Source organism: Labrus bergylta, chromosome 5 (assembly GCF_963930695.1).
Source record: "Labrus bergylta chromosome 5, fLabBer1.1, whole genome shotgun sequence".
Taxonomy (NCBI): domain Eukaryota; kingdom Metazoa; phylum Chordata; class Actinopteri; order Labriformes; family Labridae; genus Labrus; species Labrus bergylta.
Genome location: NC_089199.1, coordinates 11,835,103 through 11,848,808, shown reverse-complemented (window position 1 = coordinate 11,848,808; position 13,706 = coordinate 11,835,103). Strand labels below are relative to the sequence as shown.

The 13,706-nt window shown below is 39.0% G+C and overlaps 1 protein-coding gene across 2 annotated transcripts in view; it reads left to right on the top strand.

Annotated features, from left to right (window-relative positions):
• Positions 1–12,607, top strand: part of LOC109980568 (SLIT-ROBO Rho GTPase-activating protein 3) — a 33,379-nt gene extending 20,772 nt beyond the window's left edge. The window contains exons 9-22 of one of the 2 annotated variants that reach the window (XM_020628959.3): positions 1,357–1,554; positions 1,681–1,765; positions 2,811–2,838; positions 4,038–4,140; positions 5,436–5,496; positions 6,696–6,773; positions 7,066–7,200; positions 7,291–7,396; positions 7,469–7,696; positions 8,406–8,479; positions 8,586–8,766; positions 9,152–9,298; positions 9,428–9,743; positions 9,879–12,607. In XM_020628959.3, coding sequence (XP_020484615.1) covers positions 1,357–1,554; positions 1,681–1,765; positions 2,811–2,838; positions 4,038–4,140; positions 5,436–5,496; positions 6,696–6,773; positions 7,066–7,200; positions 7,291–7,396; positions 7,469–7,696; positions 8,406–8,479; positions 8,586–8,766; positions 9,152–9,298; positions 9,428–9,743; positions 9,879–10,343 — 2,205 coding nt within the window. In that variant the 3' untranslated portion in view covers positions 10,344–12,607. Of the gene's footprint in view, positions 1–1,356; positions 1,555–1,680; positions 1,766–2,810; positions 2,839–4,037; positions 4,141–5,093; positions 5,125–5,435; positions 5,497–6,695; positions 6,774–7,065; positions 7,201–7,290; positions 7,397–7,468; positions 7,697–8,405; positions 8,480–8,585; positions 8,767–9,151; positions 9,299–9,427; positions 9,744–9,878 lie in introns of both variants that reach the window. The other variant, XM_020628960.3, reaches the window with a different exon arrangement.
• The last annotated feature ends 1,099 nt before the right edge of the window (positions 12,608–13,706 follow it).

Genomic DNA, 13,706 nt, shown 5'->3' with positions numbered 1-13,706 from the left:
GAGGTCTTTTAAAATGTTTTGCACGTTTGATCTTTTATGACCAAAAAAACCTCCTCTGTTATAGAAGTTTTGTGCTTTAATAAAACTCTCATGTCTGTGTAGTAAACATGAAGCTTTAAGTCTTTAAGTTTAGAGATACATAAATACTAGAAACAGCAGACGGACACCACCTTCCATCAACCTTTAAACACATTAATGCACAAATGATTCCCCATAACTGCCTGTAAGACTTGTCATTTATTTACTGGTTATGAGACAGAAATTAATACTCATGTCTCTATATGACCTCCTAGAGCAAAGAGGATCATCTGCGACAAGATTGATTGTTTCTATATTGTTAGATTTATGCCTCGGACTCGGTGTAATGTGCTTAACAGCAACAAATATTATCAATAGGTGCAACCTTTGATTGTTGAAGAAATAAGTATGAAGGTACCACTTTTTCTACAGGAACTAAAAGTTCCTCACAGAAGCTTTAACAAAACCTGACCTTGTATGGATGGATTAATTAATTGAGACCAACAAGATTTAAACATGTCTGAGTAGTGATTTTTACTGAAAGATAAAAAAGAATATTCTTACAAAAGTGTCAAACTCTTCCTTTAAGAAATATGAGACTCAAAGACAGTTAACTCAGAGAGAGGCATCCCTGTAACTGGCAGATGTGTTCCATCATTGTTAAGATTATTAATCCTTCAGTTTAACAATCATTAAACTAAAGGCACGTTTGTTACATTTTAAACTGGGATTTGCAACCAGCTATGACTTCTGTCACTCTAATGCAGAACAGCCAGCCTAAGAACTGTCACCTTGCATTTATACTCCTCTCCTATCTGACGCTGACCTGTAGGGTTGACTCTCATCCAGTCTACTGCCTCCACTGGGGGCCGTCACTGCATGCAGAGTCACGAAGGCCACTGAGACTCATAGAGACCTATTTAAAGGTCACCAGGGTGTGCGTGCGTGTGTGCCAGTGCCTATCTGTCATGAATATGGATCTGCACACCGCCTCCTTTTCTACCTCACATGCAAGGAACATAGTTAATCTTTCATGTCACGATGCTTCATGCTAGCAAGTTAATTACTCTGCTGTTTACAGTGTGTCAGTCAAAGTGCTGTGAAAATGGCCTGCAGAGGTTTCATCATAGACTGTGCTGGTTTGTTTACACCATACAGCTTGTTTGTGACACTGTAAAGATGCACACCGGGTATAAAGACAGCATAATAAGTTGCATTTATGAGAGCATCTTATCTAATTATTACAGATTCAATGACACTTTATTTACAAAATGCTAAACAGGATTGTGATGATCAAGATAGGATGTTTAAATTGTGTTCATGTATTGTCTGTGTCAGGTGAGGAAGACTCTTGATGCTACCATGCAGACCCTTCAGGACATGCTCACAGTGGAAGACTTTGATGTGTCAGAGGCTTTCCAGCACAGCCAATCCACAGAGTCGGTCAAATCAGCCTCCTCTGACTCCTACATGAGCAAGGCCAACATCAGTAAGAGACGATCCAATCAGCATGAGACCGAGGGCTTCTACTTCACTGTGAGTTGTCAGACAATGATTCGTTAAGGCACTGGTGCATGGAGGGTATCACTGTGTCATACTCTACCATCACTCTTATCAAATTAATCCTGTTCACTTTTGTCTGCTTAACTGTTCCCTCCTCAGAAATACAAGGAGTACTTAAATGGCAGCAACCTCATTGTCAAACTGCAGGCCAAGCATGACCTTCTGAAGCAGACACTAGGAGAAGGTAAGACCTGTGAGATGAATATTGCTGCCAATAGTTGGTCTATCTTTCACATTCTCTTACTCAACCTCTTGTCATTGATTGAAACCGAAATATGGTCATGTTTTCTTTCTTACATACACATATATACTTACAGTGACGATAAGGGTGTATATTATTAAGTCACTTGTCCAAGGGTTACATCATTTTTCAAAATCTCATGTGGATATACAAGTATAGCAAATACAGCCAATGGTGAGCTTTGCTTTAAGAAAAAGAAGATAAAACAATTCTAAAAAAAGACGCATTTGAGCTTTTTTCAGCTCGAGCTGCAAATAACAGAGTTCACAGAAGATTGAAACCACATCATGAATCTAAATTGGTTTAGAGCTTCATCTTTACTAATGGAAATATAACACGTAATTGACTTATCCTAAAATGGACACTCATTTAACAGGGTGACTATTTCTGAAATAAAAAAGATAAAAGTTCTGTGCTTGAAGTATATAGCACACTGTTTTTCCAAATTCAGACTCATTCGAGGGCCTTGCAGGGTTGAAATGATGTGTGTCCGACATAAAGCAGGATTGTGCTGGAAGCTGCTTTACACATGAAGTGACCCTTGAACAAATGTTTCTGATTGACTGATCAAAGTGAAGCCTTCGTTTGTTTGCTGTACAGTGGGATGCATGTGTGTGTGCATTTGTGGTGCTGTTATCACGAAATCATCACTCCCAAATCAGCTCCCACAACCTCATGCTCTTGTTGCCCCTGGATACACTTTCCCTCCGCACAGCGAGCAGACAGGCCATCCCCTTCTGTGGCTCCTGTGCTGTTTCTAGGGCGACCGCTGAATGACCGCTGCCTGGCCATGACTCAAATGCAGCCATGGCGCTCACCCCATTGAGCCGGGCTGAATAGATGCCCTTTTTTCTCATAACACCCCTTTCCGTCTCCATCTGCCAGCCTCGTATAGTCAGCCAGCACTCAAGCGTACAGCAAACTTCTGTCATTGTAAAACTGGTGTATACTAATTTACCCTGTTTTTTCTACTATTTTTTCCTTTTAGGGGAGAGGGCTGAATATGGAACAACAAGGTAAGATATCCAAGACAAGAAGACGAATAAAGTAGGCGATGATGTGTAAAATCCTTCCTGTGTCCCTGGATGTGGCAGGAATGAGATCACAGTTTGGGAAAAGTCTCAACTTCCCCTCTTGTTTGTTGAACAAAGGGTTTGATTTTAATTAGAGAAGGAGGAGCTCAGAGTCATTGGATCTTTAAAAAAAAAAATATGTTTACATTAAGACATGTCATGTCAGAGAGATAATGTCCTGCTGATGTTCTATTTATGAACAGGTTTAGAAAATGAACAGATGTTGACAAGGCAGTATCATGACTGGTTGCATACAAGTTTGACTTTTACCTCAGTTTGATCTATACTACATTTTATATCTGTGTGTGATATTTCCTTGTAGTCATTGTCACTAATATTGATACATGTCGGCCTACAGTATTGCTGTATAGTGTTTAGTAGTCATGTAGGATAATATGTGTATTCACTGTCTTGTAGGAAGTTTGATCAGAAAATTGATACCACTGAAATGACTTTACACTAAACATTAATGCACTATTTACTTTATGTTAGCCTAAGTTAGCATAAGGATCAAAAACAGAGGTAAAGTGAGTAGTAGTTAATAGTAAAAACACAGTTGTGCTTTGCTCACATTTTTTTTTTAAATAAGTAAGAGCTAATTGAGTGAGAGGCTAGCTGTTTCCATCCATCTCTACCCTTTTATCTTATGTTTTTATGCCAAATATGTATCTTCCGCTCAGTGTTAGCTTGGGTTAGCCCATCACTGAAATATAAGCAAGACAGCTAGCTGTAGTAGCAAGCAAAACCCCAATATATTTTATTTTCAGCTGTTTGCTATAACACATGATCAAACAAACAATTTTTTAAATGAGCCAGGAGGCCAGCTGTTCTCCAATCCCAGTATTTGCACTAAAATAAGCTCAGGTAGGCTTAGCTTAGCTATTTGACTGTGAGTTTTATCTTAATGTTTACCTTCCAGTCTTGAAAAGGACATAATCTTTTTAAAAATTAGTAATTTTTTCCCAACATTTCAAACTATTCCTTTAACTTTTTATTATGTTATGAGGTGCAGATTACTGTGTGAAAGAAATGGCAACACCTACATTTTAAAACAATCTCTATTTTGATATGTGTTTATACCAGGGATATTGTTGTTGACCTATACCATGTACCAACTATTTAACCCCCCACCATCTCCCCAGGCCCCCCACTCTTCCCCCTAAACCCCAGAGAATGCGGAAGTCTAGACCTCGCTCCATTTTTAACCGTAAGCTGTTTAACGGCAATATGGAGGCCTTCATTCAGGTATTAGCCCATCTGTGCTCTTTGTCTCTCCATGAGCTCAGCTGTCTCGCTAGCGGTCCTTTGGGGGTCCTTTTGCCTTTGCCCACTCTTATACCCAAATGTTGGCTCACTCACGCACTGACTTTCCTCTTGCTCACTGCCTCGTCTTTAAAGTCTTGCAAATTTGGGAAAGACAGGGTCAGGTGAAAAGACAATCTAACATGTTCTGGGTGGGGATGTTTTGATTTAGTGAGCAATGCAATGGTGCAGGGTGTGCTTTTAGCCCTTTTTTTTATCCTGAGTCCTTGTCTCCAGACACTGAATTAATTTGGATTTGTGTGTGTGTGTGTCAGTTGGCGATGCACCAGCAATGTTAGCTAGGCAAATAAACACATGGTCCCGTCCACTTTAATGCAGGAGTGTGCATGAGCACATCAGGATTCAGTTTAGCTTACATCTTTAAGTCTGCATATAGGAAAAGTTTCAACCTTTTAAACTGAACTATAACTTCAGTTTCTTACTTTTTTTGATCAGTATTAACTGCATCTTTGGCCTTGGAAAATTGTTGGCAATTCTTACTGTATTCTCACATTTAACAGAAGTCGTGATTAAATCAGTAAATAGAGAACTATGGCAAGATTAATCAATTATGATATAATTTGTTTGGTTGCAGTCATATAAACCAGACATTTTCCTTAGACAGTCCTTGCGTGCTGGAAAAAAAAACACAACACTTTTTGCAGCCCCCCCCCCATCCCCATTTTCTCAGATGGCGCCCTCCCTCACTCCCACGCAGTTCCCCGCAGAGCTGTGTTCTCATGTCTCGCACCCCATAAGGCACTGATGCTTTGGCTCTTTTCTCAGTCCAGGCCTCCTCTTTTTCTCCCCCTGTATGATCTGTCTCTCTCACTAACCTGTTGTGGTTGTTGTTGCCTCTCTTCTTCTGTCTCCGTGCCTTACCGCTCTCTGCCCAGGGGAAGAAGGAATGTCCGAGCCAGGAGTCAGGTACTCTGTCTAATAGTAGGGTGGGATCATTGCGTTCAGTGTGCTTAACATCATTTCTGTGCATCTGTCCTGTTGGCATTCCTGTGTAAATATAATATCAGATGATGCAAATGGCAACACTGCTTATTTTTTTAGATATGCATTAATTTTTTTAAATCCTTAAAAGATTCATTTTTTCATCACTCTGTTAAGTTAATGCTTCGTCTTTAAGCTTCTGGTGTTAATGCCCCTTTGGAATGACTATTTGTTTTTTCTTTTCTGGTTGTGTTTTTTTTTTTCTCTCATGACAATTATTTTAATCCCTCTGGTAGGACTCAGGGCAGCCCATACCAGTGGTTGTTGAGAGCTGCGTTCGCTACATCAATCTGTACGGTAGGTTTTCTGAAGTGTTCATATCTCTCTCTGTAAAATTACTCTGAGCACTTGAACCTTTTCTTTATGATACTCAGGCTCCACAAGCTTACATTGATGTTATGAAGATAATTGACTCCCAAAGTTGTGTCACGGGATCATAATATGATGTCACTGAGTGTTAATCTGCAGATTTCTGAGTCTGTGAATTGTATTAAAAGACTGTATTAAAAAATGTATTGATCATGTTTTATGCCGTAGTTCCTGGTGCCAAGGTCGACACCTTTGAGTTAACTCTTTCTGAAGCTTCAGGAAGTACTGGGGTAGAATTTGCAGTGCTGGACGTCCTTGTCCATTATTACAAACACACAAAAGGCTGCTGATACAACTGGCCCAGCTGTTACAATTGTACAGAATTAGTGTATCACCACTTGTTTCAATATTAGGAAAGAGGGATAATGCATTATGATGACTTTGTGTCGGTGTAAGCTAATGTATAGCATGTCTACCTGGTGTTTTATTTTTATCTTTTTGCAAAATATAAATCTTAATGGTACTTAGATATGGTAAAAACAATAGTCAGGAAAGTGCAAAAAATATATTTTAGCTCCTGGTTTAGTTCCAGATCCTCCAAAGTTATTATATTATATCTGCTCAAAAAGAGCCCAAACCGAAGCAATTATTTTACTTTGCAAAACTAGTTGATAAAGTCTGTCAAATTGTTTTGCAGAATACTTTCATGTTAAAATAAACTCATTCAATAAAGTGCTTATTAATTAATAAAATTATTATAGGGAAGTCAGGTGGGAATATCATTTTATTCAGAAATGATAAACACAAATCACAGGAAATGTCAGCCAAGTTCTTTGACCAATTATTCCAAAAACATCCTCTAGTAATGGAAAGCCTTGATAGTATATTACCTTCCTCCATTAATTCTTTACTACCGTTAGCGTGGAGTAATTCAAATCCAATTCACACCATTTATTTTGACATTGTTTGTCACATATTTACAGTACAAACCCACATGACAATTTGACCACAATGGAAATTAGTTATTTAGATTTTCTGTTAGTTTTTTCTGATTTTACTTTCTAACTGTAGTGCTGGGTGTAAATCCTATGAAAGTAGTTACTATTGTTATTCTGCTGATTTACAAATATATAATTTAAAGGACATTCGTACTGTTCCCTTTTTAACACTACCTTTTCTATCCGCAGGTCTTCAGCAGCAAGGTATATTTCGAGTTCCAGGCTCCCAGGTCGAAGTCAACGACATTAAGAATGCATTTGAAAGAGGTCAGTCCCACAGCTATAGGGCTTTTTCGCTTGATTGATTTTAAATTGCATTTTGTCCTCCTTAAAAGCCAGAAAAAGAGCCTGTGTGAAACATGTTACCCTGTAATGGACATGTAAACCGGTTTAACTGCATAATACATAACATTAGCATCTTGAATGAATAATAAATGAAGCACTTTTAATGTTTATATTAAGTCCAACCTTAAACTACATGTGAAATAGTCAGATCTTACATGAGCACAGCAAGTAGTGAGAGATTAATAAATGGATTAAATGTCTGATATGTCTGCAGGAGAGGATCCACTGGTGGATGATCAGAGCGATCATGACATCAACTCTGTGGCTGGTGTTCTTAAGCTCTACTTCAGGGGTCTGGAAAACGCGCTGTTCCCTAAAGAGCGTTTCCTCGACCTCATATCCACAACCAGTGAGTCACATTCCTGGAAAAGCGCTCGAAATCCAAGTTTAACTACTATTTTTTTTCATTTCCTGTTCTTTTTTTTCAATCTTATTTCAGAGCTTGACTCTGGTGCAGAAAGAGCTCATCACCTCCAGCAGATCGTTGTGACTCTTCAGCGGCCTGTGATCATCGTTATGAGATACCTGTTTGCATTTTTAAATCAGTACGTCCTCTCCTGCCAACTTTCACATGATTGATACTTAAATAGCGTCACTAATTTCCTCTGTCTCTCTAGTCTCTCTCAGTATAGTGATGAGAACATGATGGACCCTTACAACCTGGCTATATGCTTTGGTCCCACACTGATGCCGATACCAGATGAACAGGACCCTGTGTCCTGTCAGGCGCATGTTAATGAGGTCATCAAGACTGTTATCATCCACCATGAGCTCATCTTCCCGGCCCTGCGAGAGTTAGAGGGACCTGTGTATGAAAAGTGCATGGCTGGTGGGGAGGAGTACTGGTTAGTAACTTCACTCTTATTTAAAGACTTAGAGACTATTCAGTTTCTCTTACATTGAGCACAGAGCCAGAATGATTTAATGGTAATGTAGAACTTTATTATAGTTAGAGTGACATCTAAGCAGCAGACAGATTATACCAAATTATACCTTTTCCACTAATAAGTCAAGCAAAATAAATACGTTCATGATTTTATGATATTGTGTTTGACGTTTATAACTTCATTATTTTTTATCAAAATCCCTTTCAGAATCTCACATTTCTTTTTGCAGGTTAAGTTTCCATTTTCTGTTTTTGCTTACAATGAGATTAGGTTTAGATTTTTTTTCTACTAACAACTGAAAATACAAAACAAATATTTATTCATTTAAATGACCATTTATTTAGTTTCGGTTTAGTTTATTGGCACATTGTTGAAAAAAAAAAAGAAGAAAGTCAGCCAGAGAAAATAGTTGAAAAAGATAAATCTCATGTGCAGGTGAGTTAGAAACCCACTGTGGGCTTGTCTCCAAACCTCACCTAAAGAGATAAACAAAGATATAAGACAAGAAACACTAACAATATAAAGTAAAATATAGACTAACATAAATATATTTTACCTACTCAAAATGACGTGAAACATTTATTATTCAGCAGAACTCGTAAAAGTTGTTTAAAGAAGGAATGTCTGTGTAGTGTGCCTGACTGTCTGTGTGTTCTTTTCTGTGCAGTGAAAGCCCCCACAGTGAGCCAGGAGCTCTTGATGAGGTAGACAACGGTACGGGACCCAACACTAGCGATGAAGGTGAGTCACCAGAAACAGACTGCTGCTGCACCTGTAAGAACTGAAATAATCGGAGGCTTAGTTACATTTTTCTCCCCGATTGTATGAAGTATTTTGTGTGTCACAGAGTTGGAGCAGATCGAGGCCATAGCCAAGTTCGACTATGTCGGCCGGAGTCCTCGAGAGCTTTCCTTTAAGAAAGGAGCCTCTCTCTTGCTGTACCTGCGAGCCTCTGAGGACTGGTGGGAGGGTCGACATAATGGTGTTGATGGGCTGATTCCACATCAGTACATTGTGGTTCAAGACATGTGAGTAAAACACATTTTGACCATAGGTTAGCACGAAGGTTATTTCTGAAAAGCAGCGTTAAATGTCTACTCCAGCTCATCTGTATGTAAACCCCCCCTGCATCATAGGGCAGGTAACACAATGAAAGCAAAATGAAGGAGACAAGTAATGTATGAACTGACAACTTTGTATTCCAGGGACAGATCATTTATTTATTTTGTCTGAAAAATAATGCTTATGACATAATTGTTTTTGTAGGAGAGTATAAGTGTCAAGTATCCTTGTGTGTGCTGTCAGATTAAACTTTTACAAAAGGTCGATCTTTCAAATTAAAAGCCAATATGAACATTTCCCGAGGACAGAAGCTGATAATGGAAACCAGCCTCTTCTGTTTGTCTGTATCAGGGATGATGCATTCTCAGATAGCACCCAGAGGAGTGATAGCACAGCCAGCAGTGGACCACACCACGACGAAAGAGCTGGATCTAGAAACGAGCACCAGTCTCCTGGCGAAAACACACCTGAGCACCGGTTTAGAGTAGCATTGGGAAGGTGGGGTTTCATTTACTCTCCTAAATTTGTTTAGTAATAATCTCAATAAATACATTTCATCTTTGCATTTTAAATTTCCAAGCTAGTTTCTGGAGTCAAGTACTTACATAAAACTGTGATTTCTCTTAGGGTGAGGGTGCGATCAGATGGAGCTGTAGGCCCTTGCCACAGGAACAACACTGACAGTCACAGCCCCAGCAGAGCTGCAGACCTGCCCCCCAGAGTTATGCCTCGGCCCTGCAGCCCACACAAAATATCAGTTAGCAGGGGTCCAACAGACAGCCCAGAGAAACGGCGTCTCACCACATTTGGCAGTGCCGGCTGCATCAACCACCCGGACAGAAAGGCCTTCATCGAAAGCCACTCTCAGCGATCTTCACCCAGCACCACTCGGCATGCAAGTTTAGGAGATCACAAAACTCTGGAGGCTGAGGCTCTAGCTGAGGTGAGTGTTGATTCTGAATAAACTTTAAGCTCCAACATCCTAAGAGGAACCATGTCCTTGCTTTTCATTGACCAAATTGTTTGAATTGAATTTAACAATATAAATATAAATTTTTCCTTCTGATTATATTTACAGGACATCGAGAAAACAATGAACACAGCTCTTCATGAATTGCGTGAGCTGGAGCGACAGAATGTAGCTAAGCATGCCCCTGATGTTGTTTTGGACACACTGGAGCCCCTCAAACACCCCAGTGGAGGCCAGGACCCGCCTGGCAGCCCTCTGCATACCATGGTGATCAGAGACCCAGATGCAGTCCAGAGACGCAGCAGCAGTAGCTCCTCCTCTGAGACCATGACCACTTTTAAACCTGCTCTGTCAGCACGCAGACCAAACGCACCTCTAAGACCCCCACCTGTCAGACCCGTCCGGCCTGCTCCTGTGATTGGACAGGGTCAGGTACCACCCCGCTCCAGCAGCTCTAGTTCCTCTGGTCTAGGCAGCCCAGGCATCACACCGACTGACAGGATCTTTCCCAAACCTCCCTCCCCTTCTCCATCCACCTCCTCCTCCTCCTCAGACAAACAAGGTAACATGTAGCTCCAGTCAGACACAAGTCAAGTGGTGGAAGAACATTGCTGTTAACGAGTGATTTGGCACCCGGTCTGTATGCTGAATATTTACCAGTAATCTTGTACAGTGTACGACAGCTATGGCTGGAGTCTGAAAGCTTGTTGGTGGACATGTCGATGTGCTCTTTTGCAATATTATACATGAATGGGATTTAAATGTATGAAAAAAATAATTGTATACAATGAGACATGCTGGAAATAAGGGATGCACTGGAAAATAATTCTGACGGAAATCCTACAATGGAAATTCTCATGATGTTGTTTACAAAAATGAAGAGAACTAAGGCTTTGTATCTGGTTTAATGGTCAATAAGAAGAAATTATATTTTACAACTGGTCCCATAGACATCCAGTCTAGTTGCTGGTGGTTAATGTAAAATATAAAAGTATAACTCCTCAGCTATACCACGTAAATTCTTTGGAGAGTCCACATGGAAAGCACATTACAGCAAGTTTAAGATTTAAATACCATGACTGTGTACAAAATCACCCACTATATCTACTATACAGTATAGGATACTATATTAGCTCTCTGCCATTTGAATTAAGTGTCTGAATTCTGAGTGGGACACTTTACATCAATGTATCCTTTAAAAAAAATAACAACAACAGAATTTAACTAAACATTTTGTGTGCAATGCATGCAAGTTTTCTCTGTAAATGATCCCACATTGGAATGTTACATTACATTTTTAGATTATAATAAATCATAAATAACCGTCATGTGATGCTACACCTGTTTGTGATCAATAAAAAGAACAGTGGGTTGTGGGAGATACATGTATTGTTTGCTATTAAACAACAATTAGTGTCTTTTATCTAAGGAGATGTGAGTATGCGAACAGGGAGTGATTTCAGACACAGTCCATGGCTAAATTGTAAGAACACATTAAGCTGCAGTTTTTTTAATGTCCACTAGATGCCGTCTATAAAGAAATTGCATCTGTTTTTGGACCTCCATTTAAAAAAAGAAACTGATTTTGGCATCAGTGACTGGTGCAGTTGTAGCAGACAGCTTTCTGCTTCAGTTTTCACCTCATTCCACCTACTCACATACAGCTCATTCCACCTACAACACCATCCCATGATTACTGAGGATTAAGGGATAAAAGCAACACCTAGACATTACCAACTTTCAGCGGGATTACCTTATTTTTCTTCCAACATACCAAATGGAATATTTTAAAAAAATGCTATAATTATACGAAACTTCTACACAAAATATCTTGATCTACATGGAAATATACTAATTAAAAAAAAAAAATCTCCAATACATTTTTTCTACAAGAAGAATAAAGAGGTCCAATGCAAATATCCCTGTAAAACTGGCCAGAGGTCAGCGCTGTGGTTTCAGCTTAGGTATGTCAGAACCTAAAGCACAAATGCAGTCATGCCAGTAGGTGGCCAGGATTACCATCAGTGGTAGCATGACTGGCCACTAGCCTGGTTAACTGGTAGCAATGGAGCAGCACAAAGCAATTGCATCCTTCAACTGAGCCTCTCTTCGTTACATTTTCTCAGAAGTGGACCAGGACTGCTGCTAACCCACTGGGACTCTGACATTTGGCACATTCAAAGTGTTAACTGCATGTCAGTTCTGGCACAACTGAAAATGAAACACTGAAACTGAATCTCAGTCCAAACAGGGTTTTCCTTGGCTGTAGAGGGATGAAGTTTTACAGACACATTGAGAATTGAGTGTACATTATAGACACATCATCCCTATAACTAACACAAGAAGATAAAATCATTAAAATGTTCTTACATAGTCAGCTCTCTATAAGAAAACATAAGCTGTGTTACCTCAAAAAAGTAAAATGTTCTCCTACAATTCAAGTGACTAATGCAATTCTAAATACTACAGGGAACTGTGCTGCATTTGTAGGTCCTGTGTTTTCATTTGGATGAAGTTGTACTAGAAACATGATATAGCACATCAGTATCATTGAAGATTACATAATGTCTAGATTGCACACAGTCAGTCCAGGCTGTGTTGGTGTTTAGATGAACTTGTTTACGATTGGTGGTATTTGTCTGTCTTATAAGGATGATCAATATATCTTTAAAGTGTAATAGGTACATTGGAGTAAATATATACATGCTCTTACAGGATACTTGTACAAATAACATTGTATGATAGGAACAGGATATATTATCATGTCTAGTCTGTAGATTTTTCTTACTCTTATCCTTGCACAAACATTAACAAAACAATAAAAGAATGAAACCTCACAGGCACATCTTCTTTTATTGTCTCATGATTGATATCAATCTGCTGAATTGAGATGACTGAAAATGAGGGAGCCAATTCTTCTTGGAGATGCATGCCTGCAGTTTGCAGAATGTCTGACATCACAGCACTTCTCATCAATATATAAGTGACTGACTCAAGTGGTTTTGTACTGCCCCCTACTGTTCAGCATGTATTTTATCCTTATCAAGTTAAAAGATGAGCATGGAATAATACCACTATAACGCACCCTATAGTGTCGTAAAATGCTACCAGGTTATCCTGGAGAGTTGTTTTACAGCAGGCAAATCTTTAATGTCCCATCTTCCACAAAATTCTGAATATTGTGTTGATGGTTATTCTGCAAGAGTTGGTAACATCCTCCCACTGAAAAACCTGTTAATAGTTAGTGAAAAATAACCAGTATCAGTTTTGATAAAATTGTGTTTTGCTTGAGGATTCTCATTTTAAGCTACTTTGTTTCCATAAATGCTTTCAGTAAAGTTTAATGGTGTTTAAAATGTTAAGAACAGGTAGTATGGAAATGTCACTTCTTGAATTAGATTGAGACTGAGAAGTTAAAATAAAATGACTTAAACATTTAAATGTTGCCATACCTTAATGCAGTCATGATAATCCTGTAGTATAAATATTTTTTTAACACTCTGAGAGAAGCTGTCTTACAAAATGAGGTATTTACTCTTGTTAATTAGAGAATGTTTAAAAGTCATCTATGTACTCCAACTTCTGTTAATAAAAGAACTTTCACTTTTTGAATTGTTATTCGATATCAACGTAAGAAAGTTACCAGCACAGTTACCACTTATTATGCCCTGGAGATGGAGGCAGTCTCATCCTGAACATTTAGAGACAAACACTAACTAAGTCTCATCCAAGTGCTGACTATGCATATCACCCTGTTTTGCACAGTGAGAAATTAAGAGCACCAAACAACACACTTGAAGCTCGGAAATCTTTTTTTTTTCTTAATCACATGATTATCTGTTTTGTAGCAGTGGTAGAAAAAGTCAAGTAGGTCGCTGATAGTTTGTTACGTCTGTGTCGAGTCACAGCTCATAGGCTGTGACTTACTAAATGTGT